The following is a 20,505-nucleotide window of genomic DNA, read 5'->3' on the forward strand; positions in this document are numbered from 1 at the left end:
TCAACTCAAAGGACACAGGGCGAAAAGGACCTTTTTGACCAGAAACGCGAGGAAAAGGTCGTGCCCTGCAACGCGAGACCTAGAATAGAGCTGGACCCGTAGCTCCACCGCCGGTGCTCCACAGCGCCAACAAACGACGACAAGGAATGCTGAGAACTCACTAACTTCGAACATTGACACCCTTAATTATCGTTTCTACTATGTCTCATTTCTCTCCCAGCCACCATTGTATTGATTATGCTCCAACCAAATATGAACAGAACTTGCATGCGTAATGACCTATCAATTTACATTCCGAACGACAATAAGTAGCTATGAAATGTACTCAATGCTCTCACTACAGAATCATTTTTTGTCCGATATTGCATTACTATGACTTTCCTGCAAACGAGTTTTTATCGATAGTCCCGCCTCCTAAGATGAAAGATTTTAAAATGTAATGTTTATAGCTCCTTCGCCTGGGTACCTACTTCTTTTCTTATGACAACCACAGTAGACATGAATAGGAAATAGGCCAGCAAGATGTCTTGGATATGTTAAAGGGAGGACTGTGGAAAATTAGTACGGTTTGGTAAACATTATCTGCGCCATCTTGCCTTTTTCCCCGATGCCACACTTTTTGTCGTGCGCACCCGCCATTTTTGGTGCCTCGATCAGAACCACCCTTTTGCATGCCACTGGCCCCCAGCATAGCCCTCCGCCCTCACTAAACCCGCACTCTGACAACCCCCGCTCTCACATGCCTTGGGTCATAAACCCCTCTTCAGCGCGGCTCTGCCTCAGAACCCCATCCTGTTCCCAGCGCGACACCTCCCTTCCTTCCTTTCATGGTCCCAGGCCCTTTTGACACAAACTCCCCTTTTCCTGTGTGCCCGTTTGTCTTCCTCGTTCCCAGGCCGACACCTAGCCCTGCCGATACTGTTTATTGCCCCTCCCCGTACAGTAGAAAGCTTCCCTCATCACAGGACCCCCGGGTTGATCAAAGCCCCCACCCTATGAGATCCGATCACACCCCCACATTCCATGCATCGGCGGAATGCCCAGCTGCGCGATAATCATCACCTGTTGTGACCGGGGTGGGAACTTCAACTGTAAATGTGTGTGGGAACGGCCTGAAGGGGAAATTCGGAGGATATCCTTTCATACTTCAAAGCATTACAAAACTGTGTTACCTGCAATAAAATTCATTTAACTGTGTATAAGAGGCCAGGCCTCAGAGATGCGGTTAGAGCACCTCAGAACGATACCTGCTGTTTGAACTGATGTGTTCTCCTCCGGAGAGAATAAACCTCGTTTCCTGCCTTCCCGTCTCCAGCGCCTGCCTCTTCATTGACTAATATTTCGTGGGTTAAAGAGGCGATACCGCCGGGCAAATATCGATTGTCCCCGACCTAGATTTAACAGTAGGGTTGGCAGAGAGAGGAGTTGAGGGCCTCCCCTACTACCACAGGAAGTGACAGTTTACACAGCAGCAGTACTTCAAGTGATCAAAGACAACCACAAAGACTTGACAGACAAGATTTATGGGGTAGGGGGTCTTGCGCCTCCGTCAATACTTATGTAACTTATCCTGGCAAGCTATGGAGGCAGAGGGCCGCATTTCCTCCCTGCAAGATGTGGCAGGCACCACTACACAACCATAAAAGACTGAATGAGCCGACAACGCATGGAAGATGCAGAATGCCGATGGTGCAGAAATAATCTGTGGCTGGTAAGACTGCCAAAGGACACGGAAGGACAACAAACTGGGGAGACTAGTTTAAAACATGGATTCCAGACAGAGAGCTATCCCCGTACTTTAATATAGAGAGGGCTCACAGGACGCAGGCCCCAAGTCTGCCTCTGTCATCATCTGGAGGACAGTACCCTTATTGGACGGTCACCCCCAAACTTTTTGCTTCAGATTCTGTTGGTTAGGACTCTGAAAGTGCACTGGAGCAGGCTTAAATTGATATATGTGAATTGGCATCCCCAATGGGCAATGACTTTAACCCCCTTATAAGTCCCTAGTACATGGTATCAATGGTACCCAGGGCATGGGTGTTAAAGGGGTCAACAGGGCCTGAAGCACTATTCGTGCCACCCTGAGTAGCCCAAGTAAACTACTAACAAGAAGACGGCCAATGCAGACTGCAGAAGAGTGTAAACTGCTTGATCCCAACTCTGCCTTCACCATGTGTGGCAAAGTCAAACGCGATTTTTAATATAGGTCAGTCATCCCTAAAGAAGGCCTCCTGAGGCAGACAAATGGCTTGGCTTGCTTTGACCCGAGGATCCGAGTAAACTCCGAGCTAAGCTAAAGCCAGGCACCCTTCACTGGCTCACCCACCTCTATAAAATAATGGAAATTAAGGGCACAAAGACATAGTAAGGATGTTATTTGACTATCTACAAGAAAATTGATGAAGCAAGAGTAACAACACCACGGAGTAGAAATCCTTGTTTCAAGATTCATAACTTTCTCACTACATCATATTTTAGTTAGTGTATTATGAGACTGGGTGTTCTCTCCCCAAGGGTCAAATGAAATGATCATTGTTTTACAGCGCAGTTTTATCATCACATACTTACTACTAGTGTTTAGTTTGATTTAAGTTTCTATCTGGGTCACTACACAATGGGGTTGTGAGTTGTTCTGAGGGTTGGACACAGGAACTCCTCTCACCAAGAGATATGCCACTGTGCTGTGGAAACTGGCCAGGCTAAGTATAGATTTCACAACTAGCATATTTTGGTAAAACAAAGATTAAATGCCAAGCCTCATCGTGAGATGGCGAAAACGTTTGCACTGCCCATGTCTTGCGGTGCAGGTTGGGTGTGAGAGTCTGCCCACCACAAAATAGAATAGGATTAGAGTGTGAAATCAAAGGAGCATAAAGCTTCAAAACCAAATTAGAGCAAAAGAACTGCCCATAAAGAGTAGTTCATAAGACTGGGCCGACCCCTGACCTTTTGTCCTTGAACTGGCTGCCATATGAAGCTCGGATACAATTAAAAATTGCATGCATGGCACACAAATGCTTCACTTCAACACCCTCTGTACCTCACTCAGAAACTGGAGCTCACATGCGGTGCAAGAGCCTCCAGAAGCTCCAGCACACTATTGCTCAAACAAACAAAATTCAAGAAGAAAAAACCTACAATCGAGCCTTCTCGGGTATAGCACTGAGGATTTGGAACTCCCTCCCCCTGAAGTCAGGGTGAATCCTTCCATTGTCCTCTTTAAAAAGGAAGTCAAAGGGCTCTTGATGAAGAAATCTCTGCTTTGGACTGGCTATACCAGTGGACACTGAGGTCACAGTTGCTGATCTGTGGCCCTGCTTCTATGGTGGCGGGAATCCCTCGGCTCTTCATTATTGTGTATTTTTTGCATTGTTGGTTCTGTTTCTGATTGCTTGTTCCCCTCTTGTTATATATAAACTGTAAAGCACTCTGATACCCGAGTTGGTTATGTTTGCACTACAGAATACTTTCAAAATAAATAAATTGTAACAGGCTTCTTCCTTCACAGGCCAATAGTGTTATGTTTAGATATGCTTGTTTGGATTCCATACAGAATCTCATGTGTTGTCATGGAGCGTCTCTGTGTCTAAGATCCATGAAGAGTCAGTTTGTGCCTCTCTTCTGTTGTGAGAGGAGAGTGGCTCGTTGTTCCCACGATTAAACTATTCAGACTAATTAACTGTGTCCTGTTGTGTTACTGCGCCTTGGAGGACACAACATAATTTTTGGCGACGAGGATGAGAAACGTCTCAGACTACACTATTGGTGGCCCTCCATGGACAAAGACATAGAAGGGAGGATCAAGGAGTGTGTTGTCTGTAGTGGAGCAGAAAAGGGTTTGAAAGTTGTTACACCTCCTCTTCAACCCATCTCTTTTCCTACGAAGCCATGGCTTAAGGTGGGCATTGATTTGGTTGGGCCATTCAATTTTCTTCCCCACAACTTATTTATTGCGTTTGTACTAATGGACTTTCACAGCAAGTGGCCTGAAGTCAAGCTTTGCGTGTCTCCCACTGCTAGCAATGCCATACTCTTCCTTAAAGAGATTTTTTATGAGGGAAGGGTTTTGGAGGCAATAGTTTCAGATAATGGTGTGCAATTTGTTAATCAGGAAATGAGTGAGTTTTTAAGTGAATCCGGTGTGAAGCATTTAAGATGTTCTGTTGGACACCCACAAACCAACGGTTTAGTTGAGAGAATGAACAGAGTAGTAGTGGAATGTATCAAGTGGGCTAAAGACAACAGTTTTGATGTGGAGGGTGCAGTCAGATCCATGTGGTGGTTTTATCGCACAACGCCACATTCACTTACAAAAATTGCACCTTTTGTTTCACTTAAAGGTAAAGTACCTACTTCTACTCTTTATCCTGCTTGGTTGTTAAGAACCGTTTCTAACAAAGTTTCATGCTGTGTGGATAATGTTGCTTTGGAGTCTTGTGTTAAAGTTGCGCAAAAGAAGATGTCTGGCAGGTATAATCTGAAGAAATCTGCAAAGACAGTTGGATTGTCTCCTGGGGACATGGTTCGTATTAAAAACACACATTTTGTAAGAAAAGGTGGCATGTCCTTTGGTGAACCCATTTGTGTAGAGAACGTCTGTGGTGGTGCCGTTATGGTAAGGGGTGGACATTGGTGGAATCTGGGAAAAGTTGTCAAAGTTTAGTCTGCAGTGAATAAACCTTCTGGTTTGACTAATGTGTCTGCAGGCAACACCAATTCTCCAACGGGACCAGCAAATTTATCTTCTTCTCCGACAGGACTTGCAATTGTTTCTGTATCTTCTTCTCCGACACGACCTGAAAATGTTTCGGTATCTTCTTCTCCGACAGGACCTGCAAATGTTTCTGTATCTTCTTCTCCGACAGGACCTGCAAATGTTTCTGTATCTTCTTCTACGACAGGACCTGCAAATGTTTCTGTATCTTCTTATCTGACAGGACCTGCAAATGTTTCTCCAAGTAATGTCTCTGAAACCAATGCGACAAGTCAGGTGCCAAGGAAGTCTATGCGTGTTAGACGGTTTCCCTGGAAGCTGCGTTAAATTTTTCAGCAATCAATTGCAATCTTCATGTTTATGGTCAACTTTGTTGCATTTTTTATGCTTCTCATGTTAATTTTTTGTGCATAATCTGCATTAACTGTATTCTACCATACATTTTTCTTGTACTCTTGTATTTTTCCAAATGATTTTTTTTATGCTTAACGCTTTCTCTTATTATTTGCTATGCATTATATTGTTTGTTTTCTTTACAAAAAGAGGTAATATGTTATGCTTAGATATGCTTGTTTGGATTCCATACAGAATCCCATGTGTTTTCATGGAACTTCTCTGTGTCTAAGTTCCATGAAGAGTCAGTTGGTGGCTCTCTTCTGGCGTGAGAGGAGCAGTGGCTCGTTGTTCCCACGATTAAACTATTCAGACTAATTAACTGTGTACTGTTGTGTTACTGCGCCTTGGAGGACACACAAGTAGGATGGCAGGATTCTTCAGTAGCAGACTCAGTTCCACCATTCCAAAGTAAATACAGGCAGCTGATACTTTTTAGGTCTCGGCCTCATTCAGCGCATACGCTGCTCTGGCCGAGACATTTAGTAGCTGCTTTGAAAAGTGCTACTTTCCCGATGACCAGCTTACTATCACTCGCACAAGCACGCGCGTGATGTGCACAGCTACCATCTGGCTTGCTGTGCACCTTGCGCGCGCTTGTGCGCCTAATAGCAAGCTGGTGGCCGGCAACTCACATATTTAATCATATTTACGTGCATACCTTTTTAAAATTATGCATGGCACCCGTGTGCCCCACAGCAGCGTGCTACTTGCATTTTTATTTTCAAATCGGCTCCGTGTGGGAGTCCGCCGACGCTGCCACAGCTAACCCCTCTGCATTTCAGGAGCCGAGCCCCGTCTCCAGGACCACAAGCTCTGTGTGTACGGCTCACCAACGGACGGATCAGCGGCTCCCATCTCAGGTACTGGGTGTTACCCACTGTCCTGAAATTCTCTAGTACCACAGAAGCACGTGTTTGCTAGTTGCCCACCCCACCACCCCTCCCAGGTTGCTGCTTGAACACCTCCCCCTGCATTGCTGCTCACCTCCTGCTCCCCCTCTCTCTCACGCGCGCACCACTTGCGGGCTTTGTTGTATTTTCAGCCAGCACCACTCTGTTTTCTTTAACCCTCCCTGCCTTCTTCTCTCTCTTCTCCGAGTCCCTCCTTCCTCCGCACAGCCTCTCTTCGCACCTCCCCCCTTTTCACCCACTCTCTTTCGCCTCTTTTACTTTCCTTTGACAATTTGAACTCCCCGCCCGCCTTTCGCTCTTGTTTTCCACCCATTGCCTCTCCCCCTCTCTAGCTACTGCCTTCTTATGTCTGGTAGTTTCACATGTGCTCTTCTTACCCCCTATTTTTCCTTAAAGGGAAAAACACTGCGTTTGATGCACTGGATGGATACATTTAATATTTGTATTCCCGCATTTTGCTCCCACCCCCAATTCCTTGTCCCCTTCTATATTTTCTCCTTAGCACTGCCCCATCTCTCCCCTCAAACCACGCCCCTATCCCATACACACATTCTTTCATTTCTCCTCTTTTCTCTATCCCCAGTCATACTCCGTCACTTCATTCTTTCGCTCTTTCTCCGTCCTACGCTTCACCACCCCTACTTCGTCCCCTGTCTCTCTCCTCATATTTCCAATATGTCCCTCCCTCTCTCCTCGTCTGTGGCTCCTCACCCTCTTTCTGCCCTTGCTCCTTTCTCCTATCATGTTTTCCTTCTGTTCTCTTGCCTTTCACTGGTATTCATATGAGAACACACCCCACAAAAAGGTGTTTGTGTGTAGTAGATCACACTGAGGTAGGAGGGGGCAAAGCCGCTCTCCAAAGGTTACAGTAAATATCGCTCCTCTGAGGTGAACGCATTATGGATTGGAAAAAGCTTGGCGCCCCTTCGAGGCACGTGAACCCTGACTGCAGTCTCCTGGCCGCCTTCGCCTGGCTGGAGATATTGTGCTTGTCACCGCTGCCCGCTCTTGGTTCTTTATTTTCGTTTTATTGGCTCTGTCAGTCCCACATGCTGTATTGCCTCTTTCTTCCTTCGACAGTCACAAACACCTCTCCTTATCTCGCTGCCCTTCCCTACCCCTCCTGCCCCCACCTGTCTCTGGCTGGTAATCCCTGGGTTAAACTCTCCTGACTCAGTAATCACCGTTGATATAATCTTCCTTCAGAGAGGTGCTGTACTGCACCATGTTGCATCAGCTGACCCCTCCCGGGCCCAACCCTAAGCAGTTTGGAAAAGCAAATTGTCTTATCAATCTGGTGGTTCGCAGGCAGGGTGCGTGTGTGAGTGGTGGGGGTCGCCTACTACACAACAGGTTACAAAGAGCAATGTTAGACGGCTTGCATGTGTGTGTGTGTGAGGCGCGTACACCAATTGGACTCAAAGGGCTTCAGCCCCCCCCGTCGTGTGAGGCAGCCCGGGGTGAGACAGCTTCCCGGGCACACACACAGCCGCACCCGAGCACTTCACTGGTCTTTAAAAGACTATTTGCATGTTAATGAGGCTTTGTTGTTGTTTCACCCCTTCTAATAGCCCCTGCAGCTCCTCTCAGCCTATTGCTTAAAGTTTAGTTTCAGCCTCCCCCACAAACTTTTTTTCTTACCCGCCCGCCGGAATTTGGCACTAGTTGCGCCTCTGGTGTGTGTTGTGTAACTGTGTATTTACATCTCTGTACAGCTGTTGGCAACGTGATTAGCCTGTCTAAATCTGTAGCCTGTCTAAATGTGTGGTGGCACATGTGCATGTGTTTTTAACCTCGGAATTAAAGCACTTATAATAGGATAGCTGTGTGCCCAACTATCTCTTTTGTGGCACCCATGTGGGTGCCTCTCCCTGTGCATACATATGTCTGTGTCCAACTATGTGCCCATAAGTATGTCTTCCTGTCTCACTTTTTGTGTGTGCGTTTATGTATAATTGTCTATCTTCAAGAGCGTTTTTATTACGGTATTTGTGTTTTGGTTGGTTTACCTCCATAGATGTGTGTGTGTTGTTCGTGTTTTGTTTTTGCTGTGATATGTGACTGTATGTGTGTTTGAGATCTTGTGCTTCTCAACCTTTCTTCATACCTAGCCTATTTGAGTTGTGGTGCGTGATGAAATTTAGCCTTCTCTTGCCACATAATTTACTTAGCTCTGCCGTATAATTCTAGTGGCTCTGGTCTTAGCCTTTGTACGCAGCACAATATCCTTGGTGCAATAACATCAAGTGTTGCATGCCTAAACACTTATAAGGTCCCAAAGGTGAGACCTATTGGCTATGCCAGTGCTTGTTATCATTTGGTTAGCTACAGACAGTCTTACGTAGTTATATAAATCCGGTATTTGTAAAGCGCACAGCTACCCAAAGGCATCCTGGCGCTGGGGGCCACTGGGAAGATTAAGTAAACTATTGCCCAGAGTCGCACGGTGCTGGGCTGACCTGTCTCCGGAGCCGGAGCCCCAGTGTCCAGCATCAGTCACCCCGGCCGCAGCACCACTCCTCAGAAACATCAGTCACAGTTCCCATTGGTCTCAAACACCTATCGACCTTCGACCTTTTACGAAAGCAAAACCACAGAGCACAAAGTAACGTAAATAGCACGAACCAACAAAAACTTCAGAAGAAAATAAATGACGTGCAGTTCCGTATTCACGCTGTGGTCTGGTGCTGTGTGTTTTTTTTTACCTGCGTGTAGCCAATCCAGTTGGGCTTTTCTTGGTGCGTGACCACCAACATGTTGTTCAGGTGAGAGAGAGTTTGCTTCCAAAACTCAGTTCACGGACTGAAGGCGAGCGACTCCTTCCTCGATTCCGGAAGGGTTCGACTCCTGCTCCAGGGGGAGTGGGGGGCTCACTTGTGATGTGGGTGCAAGTCAAGGCACCTGTGTCAGGGAGGGTGGGTGCGAGTGAAACCACTCCTTCTGAGAGGGGGGGTCTGTGCAGGCTGGGGGTACTGGATAGAGGCTGACGGCAGTGTGTGGGTGCAGGCGAGGGCTCGCCGGGCGGCAGACCGCGTTCCCAGGGTCGCGAGGTGATACTAGCCTCTGGTAGCCTGTCCTGGAGGAAGATGATGAGTCAGCCGCAGGGCTCACTCGGTGCCTGTCACTCTGTGGCCTTAGCGGCAGCTGATTAGGTGCTGATCTGAGGGGGCGGGGACGTGCAGCGAGATGAGTGGTGAGGATGGTGCGCTGCTAAAGGAAGGGACAGCCTGGGATGGAGGGAGAATGAAGGCAATGGTAATGGGATAGACAGAACGAGAAAAATGTTGCAAATATGGAGAGGGGAAATCAACGAAAGAAAGGATGGTAATGAGATAGGAAAACAGGAAATGAGACAAGCAAAATGGTGGCAGCAGCTGCGGATAAGCCCTGTCCTTTTCAGACTGGGGGGGGGCCAGCTCCGCCATGACACCACCACGTTTCTCCAAGGCGAAGCAGGAATGCCTCAGAAGTGTGTTTTTCGTTCTCTCCTCTTCCCATTGGCTGGAAGGTAAAATTCCAGCCAATGGGAAGAGGAAAGAAAGAAAAGAGAAAGAATGTAAAAAACACCCCCCCGAATCCCAAAAAGACGGGGCTTATACGGAGTGACGCCCCTCTCCTCCAAGGGCTGGACTCTGTTTAGGAAGCCAGCCAATGGAGAAGAGGGGCGGGTTCAAGCCCCCATACTAAAAAACATAAAATCTCGACAGCGAGACTGCGCAAGCGCAGCCTTCGCTAGGCCGAGACGTAAAAAGCGGGTTTTAGGCGGGTGAGACCAGCTATTATCTTTTTATAACTACTCTCCAATGACACTGTTTTGCATATGCTTAACTTTTTACTGGTCGCTGTTAGCCTCAGGTCAAGCTGAGATGAACTTCTGTACTGTAATTCATGAATTTTTATCTTGGATTTTGATTAACTTAGACATATTATATTTGTAAATCTGTAACTTGGAAGATGGTTTATCATTTTGTAAATGACTTTTATCGTTTTCTTTTATAAAACTAAATAAGGTTTGTTGATAATAATCACTAGAGGATTCATTTACAGGATAGCATGGTATCCCTCACAATAACTCCAGGAGTTACAGTCCACACAATGTACATGCTTTGTTTCCCCTACTTCCAACCTTACATATACCCCCAATCACCTGCCCAAACCTCTTCCTGCTGATGCCAATGTCGTCCTCCGTCATCCCGCAGACTATATTTTTGGCCCCTTTGAAAGCGCCCATACAATAAAAATGCTGCAGTAGTAAATACATATCAACTACCATTTATTGTGTTTGAAACATTTTATTGAATAATAAAACCTAATAAGCATAAGCTGATTATTAAAGCAAAACAAAATATCAGTTGCTATACACATAAGAGACAAAAGTTGTACATAAAAATCAAAATACTGTAACACAGCAAAGTTAAGTAGAGCACAATTATTAATTTCGGGTAATCTTTAAAGTTCAACAATAGAAACGTTCATAAAGAACAAAAATACTAATTATTTTTTTGAGCAATAAAGTCTGCACACTAAAATACTACGAGAAATATATTGAACAATGAACATTTCATGTGTAATTTGAATTCAATTTGAATATTTTAACCTCCTCAGCATTATTTGACTCATGATTACAACCTGAATACTGTGTGGAAAGGAACCGCCTCATGGGGTTCAAAATCACATCTTTTCCAACAATAGGATTCAAATGATAAACTTGAATTTCAATTCAATTTATTGATTTAGGCCTTTTTGGAAATCAGCAATTTTAAATATATACAAAATCCATACATTTTTGTGAAATTGTCACCTAAACTTGAATTCAATCCACCTTCTAATCAAACACTTCCCATTCCAGCAAGCATCACAGGACCACTTGCTGTTATCGTCTTAATTAGTGATAATTTTTCGGATGGCAACAACAATAAATATGTTTAGAATTTTACCGCCGAAAGCAAAAACATACCATTTCTGAATCGTGGTGCACAATAAAATGTAGGAACAGAAGGGCATCTTTAGGTATAGCATTCATTGAGGTTTGACCAGGCTTGAAACTAGAATTCCTGAACTTTTGGACATTTAAATGTCATATTTTAAAAGAGTTCAAACAGACCCAGCACGTGGTCCTCAAAAAATAGAAGATGAGTGAAAATGTGCTGATAAGTAATCTATTAATGTAAAATACAGTGGTCAGGCAATGCTTGTGGATATAATCTATTCAGATTTTAACTCCATAGTTTGTTCAATAAATTGACTGAGCATAATACTTGAAGGTCTACCTCTCAGATCAGTTCTATTACAGTTTTAGTTGCGATAACACTAATAGAGATCATTGATAGAGTTTAAAAGCCATGGGTGGAATTGATCCTTCATCTAAATCTAGATTATTGTCTGCAATAGAAACCAGTACAAACAGATCAAATCTAAAAGGATTGAATATGTTTATTATATCGCTTTAGAGTAAACCCAGAAAACGCGTAGGCCGAAGCGTAGGCCAACGGACAGGGAGAAGGCGAAGAGCGATGATGCATCTTTGCCTTCTTTTTGTGAATCAACTTACTTGAGGAGTGCAAAGGCTTCGAAGAGGAATGGTGATGACTCAGCGACCGTCCTCTCGATGGGGACTTCGAGCTGCGTGGAGTGGACTGCCAGGCCTCCAAATGCTTTCGGGATCGCTCGGGCAAAGACTTCAGGTTCATGACTGGGCAGTCGGAGCACGACTTCGCATCGTGGTCGCCCTAGGAACCAAAGGCACACGAGTTGCGGAGCAGTGACCGACATCAACTTGTGTCCAGAGTCACAGGGCTTGAAACCGGTCCAACGATGGGGCATCCCTCAATCTACCAGAAGTCAAAGACTGAAAAAAAGAGGTTGACCAAAGTCGAAAAAGGGTTTAGTCAAAAACTGACTAAAAAGCACGCTCTCTCCCGATGTGTGTTGGCTGGCGCGGAAAAAGATGGACATCAGCGCGCAAGTGTGGCGTCTAAGTAGACACTGTGACATCATTCCGGCGACTACGCCGCCGGACACGGAGTCGACCGAACCCACCTACTAAAGCACAGGTGTACTGCTAAGAAAACATTTCTCTGGATCCAGTCTGAAGATTGGGGATAATTCTAAGGTAAGGAATTTATAACTAATAGTCTCTCTTTCAGATAGAAGCATCCTGGGACAAGTTTTGGGGTAAAACCCCTCATTGGCCAGGCTAGCTTGAATCCAGTGGCAAAGGAAGCACGGGACCCATGTCTGGGCGTACCCTGCCAACTTAGGGCAAACAAAGCAAACACAAGGAGATGATGGACGAACGGCTGAAACCCTATTGTAGGCAGTATCCAACATTTTCTCCAGTGAATTAGATTAATGCTGTGGCAGATCCCACTCCCTATTCCACCCAGACTTAACAGTAGCGACGGTTGTATTACTTCTGCGATGGGAAGGCCATATGGGAGACAGAGACTAGGGACCCCTCGTCACCGGCAGAGACCCAACTCCACAACAAGCTGTTGGAGTTGCGCGCATTTCACTTGGCGGTGAATGTCTTCCTGCCCACCATCACAGGATGGCTGTTGCAACTTCTCACAGACAAGACAGTCAATGACGATGGTCTCATCAGGAAGAGTCACACTTGAACTTGTTTGACAGCGAGCCGAGGATTCGCTGGCTACAGTTGTTTGGTCCGACGAACGGGCGCTGGAACTGCTTAGTTGAATTTGACTTCCTCCCAGGTACGCTGCCCCAAGATACAGAAGAATCCTTACTGGGTTGTATTGAATATAGTTGAGAAGCATATTGGAGAGGCGGCGATCTACCGTCCTGATGAGACCACGGTAATTAACTGGAACGGTCGAAACGTTGACAATACAGGGACTATTTCATATAAATGATATCTTCGGTGAATCGCCTTTGCATAACTTGTATTGTACAAAAGTAATTACACCCCTGTTTCTGTGTGCAAAATGTGGATCGGATTGTTTTATTATCATATCACTTTCATCTTGAGCACTGCGCAGTCATCACTCAATGATTTATACATACACTTGCTGCTGAGTACACAATTAGAATTTTTGGAAATGGAAAAGCATCATCTGAATTCGAATCTTGATAAAAATGGTGAATTAATATCTGCCCAGGGCCTGCATATGTGATACAGACCTGTGAGATAATGAACTCATAGACCTCTATAGTTCACAGTGCACATGGGAAGTGCTTCTATGCGTCTACGCTTGTCACTTCCGAAGCAGAATGACGTGACACTGAGCTGCATGATATTTCCTACTGCGTGCAGCAGGACTGCTTTAAAGTTTGAGGATCCTGTCTGGCGTGTGGGGAATATTCACACGGTAAGGAATCTGTAGGTAAAGGAGTATTCACCAGAAAGAGCGTTACCGAAGGCAAGTAACTGGTTTGTTATGTTTTCCTGATGTTGTATATTATCTAATTCCAGGTGGTGAACTCCGCTTGCATAGTTTGGCGTACTCCGCGGAGTTCCTAAAAACAGCACCGAGGAGCGTAGCAAGGTAAATCCACCTCCTGATGAGATTTTCCTTGCTCGCGCTCGCCTATGTCTAGTTGGGGAGCAAATTCAACTTCCTGGTGAGATTCGTTGTCGGATTTCTCAATGCGAGTGGTCGCGGCAGGTCACTACCACTCGCGTTGAGAAAACTTCCTTCGCATTGACAAAGCTGCCGCTCGAGTAAAGTAGCTGCACCATCTTGCGCTGCACATGGTGCCATTCACGATTAATTTTACAGGGCATGACAAACAATCAGAGATCAAAATCACCACGAACTGCATGACCCTAACACACTCTGCTGCTCGTAGAACTCCACATAGAGCGGCGGAGCTTTTTTTTACACTTCACGGAGTTCTTCATTGAGGAACACCGCCTAGCCTTAATCTTATCATGAAAATATAGATTTCAGTCATATGTTAAGAAACAAGGGTGAGTAGAAACCTTTTGGGTGGATTACATTTAAGACATTAATATTGTGAATTTTTTGGTAATTAGTTGATTTTTGCAAGTACTAACACTTCTCTGTGTCAAGTAAAGACCTTGAGAGTTTTGTAACTTTCAGATACTTAAATTGTGGATTTTGTTGCAATTAAAACATTTTCAAGACCTGAAATTTCTTTGGAGGTTGCATGCAGGCAGCCTAAGTTATCCTGCAAGAGTTTCTTGATGAATCCTATTGCAACTATAACATGTGCTCTCTCATGTAAAGTAAGGTTGTTAGAAGCTTTTCTGCAACTCAAGATACGCCTCACTTTTCACCTCATGTGGATGCATTTCTCATGTTTAGTGAAATCTCCTTTCTGAGTATAACGTTTCTGGCTTTCCCCTCCTGTATAAGGCTTTAGTCCAGTGTTAATTCTCTCATGTGAAATTACATTTTATTCAAGACTAAACCTTATCTGACATTCAGAACACATAAGGCTTTTTTCCCCCGTGTGAGTTCGCTCATGACAAGTAAGAATTAATTTGTAACCAAAACTTTGCTTGCATTTCGAGCACTCATACGGTTTTTCCTCAGAGTGGGATCTCTCATGAAGCATAACACATCTTTCAGATTCAAGCTTTTATGGCATAAGGATTTTCTCCAGTGTGGAGTTTCTCATGGTGAGATAGCGTTTTTCTCTTCAGCTTTTCTGGCATTCAGAGCACTCATACGGTTTTTCATCAGTATGGAGTCGCTTATGGTTAGTGAGGCTGTGCCTATTAAATAGGAATTTCTGGCATTCACAACATTGGTAATGTTTTTTTCCTGTGTGGGTCTGCTCATGTTGTGTGAGATTGCGTTTAAAATTGATGCTTTTCTGGCATTTGGAACACTGAATCATTTTTGATGGTGAGTTTTCTTATGGTGCATGTAACCATGTCTACCTCTGAATCTTTTCTGACATTTAGAGCACTGATAATGTTTTTCCCCAGTGTGGATTCTCACATGTTCAGTGAGACTAGATTTAAGGCTGAAACATTTTTGGCATTCAGAGCACTGATAAGGTTTTTCCCCAGTGTGGGTTCTTATATGCTGAGTGAGATTGCGTTCGCAACTGAAACATTTGTTGCTTTCAATGCACTGAAAAGGTTTTTCCCCAGTGTGGGTCCTAGTATGTTTAGTGAGTCTTCTTTTGTCACAGAAACATTTCGGGCATTCAGAGCACTGATAAGGTTTTTCCCCAGTGTGGGATCTTATATGCTGAGTGAGATTGCGTTTGTCACTGAAACATTTGTCGCATTCAATGCACTGATAAGGTTTTTCCCCAGTGTGGGTCCTAGTATGTTTAGTGAGTCTTCTTTTTTCACAGAAACATTTCGGGCATTCAGAGCACTGATAAGGTTTTTCCCCAGTGTGGGTTTTTATATGCAGCGTGAGATGGCATTTTTCATTGAAATATTTCTGGCATTCAGAGCACTGATAAGGTTTTTCCCCAGTGTGGGTTCTTGTATGCCGTGTGAGCTTGTTTTTGTCAATGAAACATTTCTGGCATTCAGAGCACTGATAAGGTTTTTTCCCAGTGTGGAATCTCAAATGTGCAGTTAGAAGTGATTTAAGTTTGAAATGTTTTGGGCATTCAGAGCACTGATAAGGGTTTTCCACAGAGTGGGTTAATGCATGTCGATATAGACTCGCTTTGATACTAAACCTTTTCTGGCATTCAGAGCACTGATAAGGTTTTTCTCCAGTGTGGATTCTCATATGCTCAGTGAGATAAGATTTACGCCTGAAACTTTTTTGGCATTCAGAGCACTGAGAGTGGTTTCCCCCAGTGTGCATTCTGTCAAATTCTGGGAGATGAGATTTATGGCTGTATCTTTTTTGGCACAGGTAACTTATTTCCCCAACTTGGGTTATTTTGCTTTGATTGAGACGGGTTTGAACACAGAATTTGTCCTCACAGCACGTGTTTTTATAAGGTGTATTCCTAGAGTTACATTTAGTTTTCTCTAGCTTATATGCCACGGTACGAGTGAACGCGATTTTAGAGTTTGGCTTGTTTAGATAATGTTCAGTATTTATCTCTAAAAGAAATTGTGTGTAATCTTCTTAACACTTTAATTGAGCAAAATATGTCTAGAAGCAGCCCTGTAACACCTGTCGAAATGTTTCTAGCAGATAATAGTCTTTTGGTCATAGCCTCTCCGGCAGCAACTTATTTTGTGACTGAAGTTTTTCTCAAAACTATTTGTATAGGTTCTGATTAAACTGAGAAGTACCTTTTTACACTGACATAATGGCAGTAACTGAGAACATTAGAACATGCACAGTACTATTGTGTCTCACCAGTCGCAGAACATCAGTTAATTTTACCCTTTCTATGTTTGGTGGAAGGTGTAGTTCTGAAGACGAGGATTTATTTACATTAGCTATAGCGCAACGGTGCTCATTTAATCAGTTTTTACATATCACTCCTGCACAACAGATAATGGTGAGGCGATTTACATAGAATTACAGAACAGTACACATTAAAAAGGAAATAATCTGAGATGGTCATGAAAACAATAAAGTGGTGGATTTTTAAGGTTTTCGCCAGAATGAGCAGAGTGGGTCAAGGTGTTATATCCCGAGGCAGATAATCTCAAACTTGTGTAACTGGTTAAAACGCTTGTTGAACAAAGGCGATTTTCCAATCTTTTGGTTGTTAACGCGTCAGCTTCGGAGTCTTCTTTCAGAGTCTTTTCTTTGATGGTTTGCAGAAGAAACCTTTTGTTATATATTTCTTTTATGCAGTGTGTGCTTCCTCTCTGAAATTACATGATGCTTTAGATGAACGTTATTCTGTCATGCTGAGGTAATTTGTCTTTCTGATAATATTTCAGATGAGGATGTTGTGATTGGTCTTTCTGGGATTATTTTTGATGCTGTGTGCACAGATATGGCTTTGCTCTGGGTTAATGATATGCTAAATTAGAGACTTCACTTACAGGTATAGTACTTTCCTCAGCTCCCACTTCTTCGCCACACCTAGATTCTGGAAATTGTTTAAACTTAAAATGCTGGATGTCCTTCAGTTTTTCAAAATAATCCTTCTTATGGCACTAACATTCAGTTGTCTGGTGCTAAATCTTGCTTTCTTCGTCCGTAATTTCAATCACCTATAGTATTAAAATTAAATAGTTAATACATAATACATGTACATTTCCCCAAAAATAATTTACAAGCCATATCAATGCCGAATTGCAGAATTTTGAAAATGTTGAGCTGTTCTTCAGACAGAGCAGAGTGTAGAATGGTAGCATGAGAGTACTTGGATGTAGGAGTGAGGATTTGTAGAATTTCCAACATTTTATTAAGCTCACAAAGGATTCATGTACCCTATGGACTTGTAACATGGAATCTCAAAGGCAGATATTAAAGTCATATGGACTGGCATAAAACAGATATTTAAAAAAGAATAATATTAATTTATTTTTAATGTAGATTTTTGAGATGGGAATTTCCCCTCCACGGACAACAGTTGTTTTCCCCTGCCCTGAGTTACCACATTCCTATATCTGGTACCCTGACTTTTAAGTTCTGGCCTCTGCCGCACACAAATCTATAGTATGTTGCAAGGACTATGCCTAGACCTATCCCTCAACTACGGTCCAGAGTATGAATCAAGGGCAATGAAATTAAGACGCACTTTCATGTGTCAGATAGTTACTAACTGGTACCATATGCCGGAGCGCGTGAATCGCATTGACCCTTGAGGTAGCGATCTGTTGTTGAAGGGAGTGTGGGGAGAAAGGAACATTGGAACACATCCTCTGGAGTTGCACCCACATATAGCCATACTGGTCCCAAGTACTGGATGAAATAGATCTTCACTTAGAAACTCGGCTCCCTCGTTTTCCCTCCTATATCCTTCTTGGCCTGCCTAACCCATTGATGTATCCACTAAAATCCCGAAGGGGACGACTAATAGCGATTGCCAAAGGGGCGGCCTTGCAGAACATCTTGATCCCCTGGCGCACCGCCCAAATCCCTACACTCTCCGGCTGGCTTCAACGGCTTTGGATCATACTGGGTATGGAGAAACTCACACTCACACTGGCTGGTAGGGGGTCGGAGTTCCCTGAGTTGTGGCGAGCCTTCTTGACCCTCCTGGTATCCGAATTTCGAGAGTTGACATGCCCCAGATATCGAAGGAGTTGTTTATGATGTTCCGGAATTGGGGTGCGATGATGGTGTCGGCTTTGTTGTCGATATGATGGGGGCATGGGTCAGAGGGAGAGCCAGAGTGGACGGTGTTCATGACGTGGGTGGTGTCTTCTGTGCTGATGGGGGTCCAGGCGCTGAGGGTGGTGGTGGGGGTCGTTGGTTTGGTGACTGGAGGCGGATTCTGGGCGTCAAAGCTGTTGTGTATATCTGCGAACTTGCGTTAGAAGAAAGTGGCGAGGGAGTTGCAGAGGTCTTGCGACGGTGTGATGTCGTTGTTGCTGGCACTGGGGTTGGAGAGCTCTTTTACGATGTTGAAGAGTTCCTTGCTGTTGTGGGTGTTGTTGTCCAGCCACTCTTTGAACGATGTCCTTTTGGTGGTGTGGATCAGCTGGTGGTGTTCGCGAGTGGTGTTCTTAAGGTCTGTCATGTTTTCTGTCATCCTTTCATGAAGAGTACGGCAGGATTTCTTTGAGTCTTTGAGGGCGTCGGTGAACCATGTGGTTTTCCTGTTGCTGGTCGTGCCTGGGTCCACACCAAAAAGAGGCATAGTGTGCAGAGAGTCCAGTGGATCCCCAGAGATTTTCAGAGGCTAAAGTAGATAATACTATTGCTCTATTGTGGTAGTGTGGGGGAGCAGTATACAAGGGTAGTTTTAAGCATTTGTTGTACACACAGTGGCAATAAATGACGCACACTGTTGTACACACAGTGGCAATAAATGACACACACTCAATGAATAAATCTGAGACCAATTTATAAAATGATACTTGGTTAGATTTATTTTGCGGACCCACAGAATTTCATCTTGAGTAAATACGTTTTGCAATAGAAATACTGTTCAATATAAAAAGTGGAAAATTAGTGCAATTTCCAGACTTTGCAATGTTAACCTATGGGGTGAAGAAAACATTCAACATACGTATCGGCAACATCTACTTACAAGACCATTCTACGAAAGTTAAGTTCAGTATTGGACATGGTTCCGTTCAGAACCAACAGTGCACCAACAGCAGCACAGGGGCGCCCATGTGCAAGTTCAAGGTTGGAAACCCAATACAAATTAAGGGGGACTTGGGAAATCGGACAGAGGCTGCTTACAGGTAAGTAACAGCGGCTTGGGGGAACTAGTCTCTCGGGGTTGAGGCCAACATTGGACATGGCCCAAAGCAGCACCATGACTACACCACACCACCAGCGGCACAGGGACATCGGGGTGCAGGATGCCAACACAGCATCAAAGACAAATTGGAAAAGGTCTGCAGGCTCAGGCCAGGAGGCTGGTTGAAGGAAACCAAAAGCTGTCATTGTAAGTTTTGATTCTTGAGGACGTAGCAACACCTTTTGTCCTCTTCACCAAAGCCCAGGACGGATGGTTGCAGGGGTGCCTTTTGGTGTCAGAAAAGACATTCCAGAGCATGTCAAGGTCGAGGGGGTCTCCTTGCAGAGGCTGCAGGTAACGTCGAGGAGTCCAGAAGAGGTCCACTCATGGTGGACTCTCGCTCTAGACTGACTGGGATCGATCCTCGAGAAAGGAGCTAATCCAGCTAAGGGCTGAACCCTGAATGCCAGCCTCCTTGACACGGTCCGCCAAGATCCCATGGTCGACCGTGTCAAAGGCAACTGAGAGATCCACAGCACCAAGGCCTGAGGAGTACCTCTGTCAGCCTTCTCTCGCAGGGAGTCCAATACCACCAGTATTACGGTCTCCGTTGAGTGGGCAGGCCGAAACCCAGCTTGGTGTGAGTCGAGATAGTTTGATTGTTCAATAAAATTGGACAGGCACTTCACCACATGAACCCCGAGTACCTTTACCAGGTATTGGAGCAAAGAGATTGGGCGGTAATTCAACAGGATCTGGGGGTCTGCCCTTGATTTCTTCAGAAGGTGAACCACAATTGTCTCTTTAAAGGCCTTAGGGACACAACCCTGGAATAGGGACTTATTCACAAGAGAGAGTGCTGGACCCGGGAGGCCGGTGAAGGCTTCTTTTAGGACGTGTGGTGGGCAGCGGTCCATAGGGGATCCAGATTTTACTTTAGACAAAAGGTCCTGGAACACCTGTATACAGTAGAGCTCTGCAATCATTTCTGTTGGTGCAGATCGGTAGTGCCCAGCTCTTCTTAGGTGGTCAGGAACCGAAGATCATGTACTGGGGATGCCACCTAAAAACTAGATTTAAGGGCGTTACAAGGGAGTGACAGGTAGTGTCCAATGGGCCCTTTGCCTGGGGTGTCTAGGCCCTCTAACATGCCCACCTTCTGTGAGAGGAGGACACAGTCCTAGCCCTAACTGGATAAGTCCCACCATCTTCAAGATGGTGGGCACTGAAAAATGTACTTGACCTAGC

The 20,505-nt window shown here is 44.7% G+C and overlaps 1 protein-coding gene across 1 annotated transcript in view; it reads right to left on the bottom strand.

Moving 5' to 3' along the window:
• LOC144763651 (uncharacterized) overlaps positions 1–20,505 on the bottom strand; it is a 504,573-nt gene that overhangs the window by 109,453 nt on the left and 374,615 nt on the right. Inside the window, 1 exon segment of the mRNA XM_078649485.1 lies at positions 15,661–15,744. Within this exon segment, the coding sequence (XP_078505611.1) occupies positions 15,661–15,744 (84 nt within the window).

This window comes from Lissotriton helveticus, chromosome 1_1 (assembly GCF_964261635.1).
Source record: "Lissotriton helveticus chromosome 1_1, aLisHel1.1, whole genome shotgun sequence".
Taxonomy (NCBI): domain Eukaryota; kingdom Metazoa; phylum Chordata; class Amphibia; order Caudata; family Salamandridae; genus Lissotriton; species Lissotriton helveticus.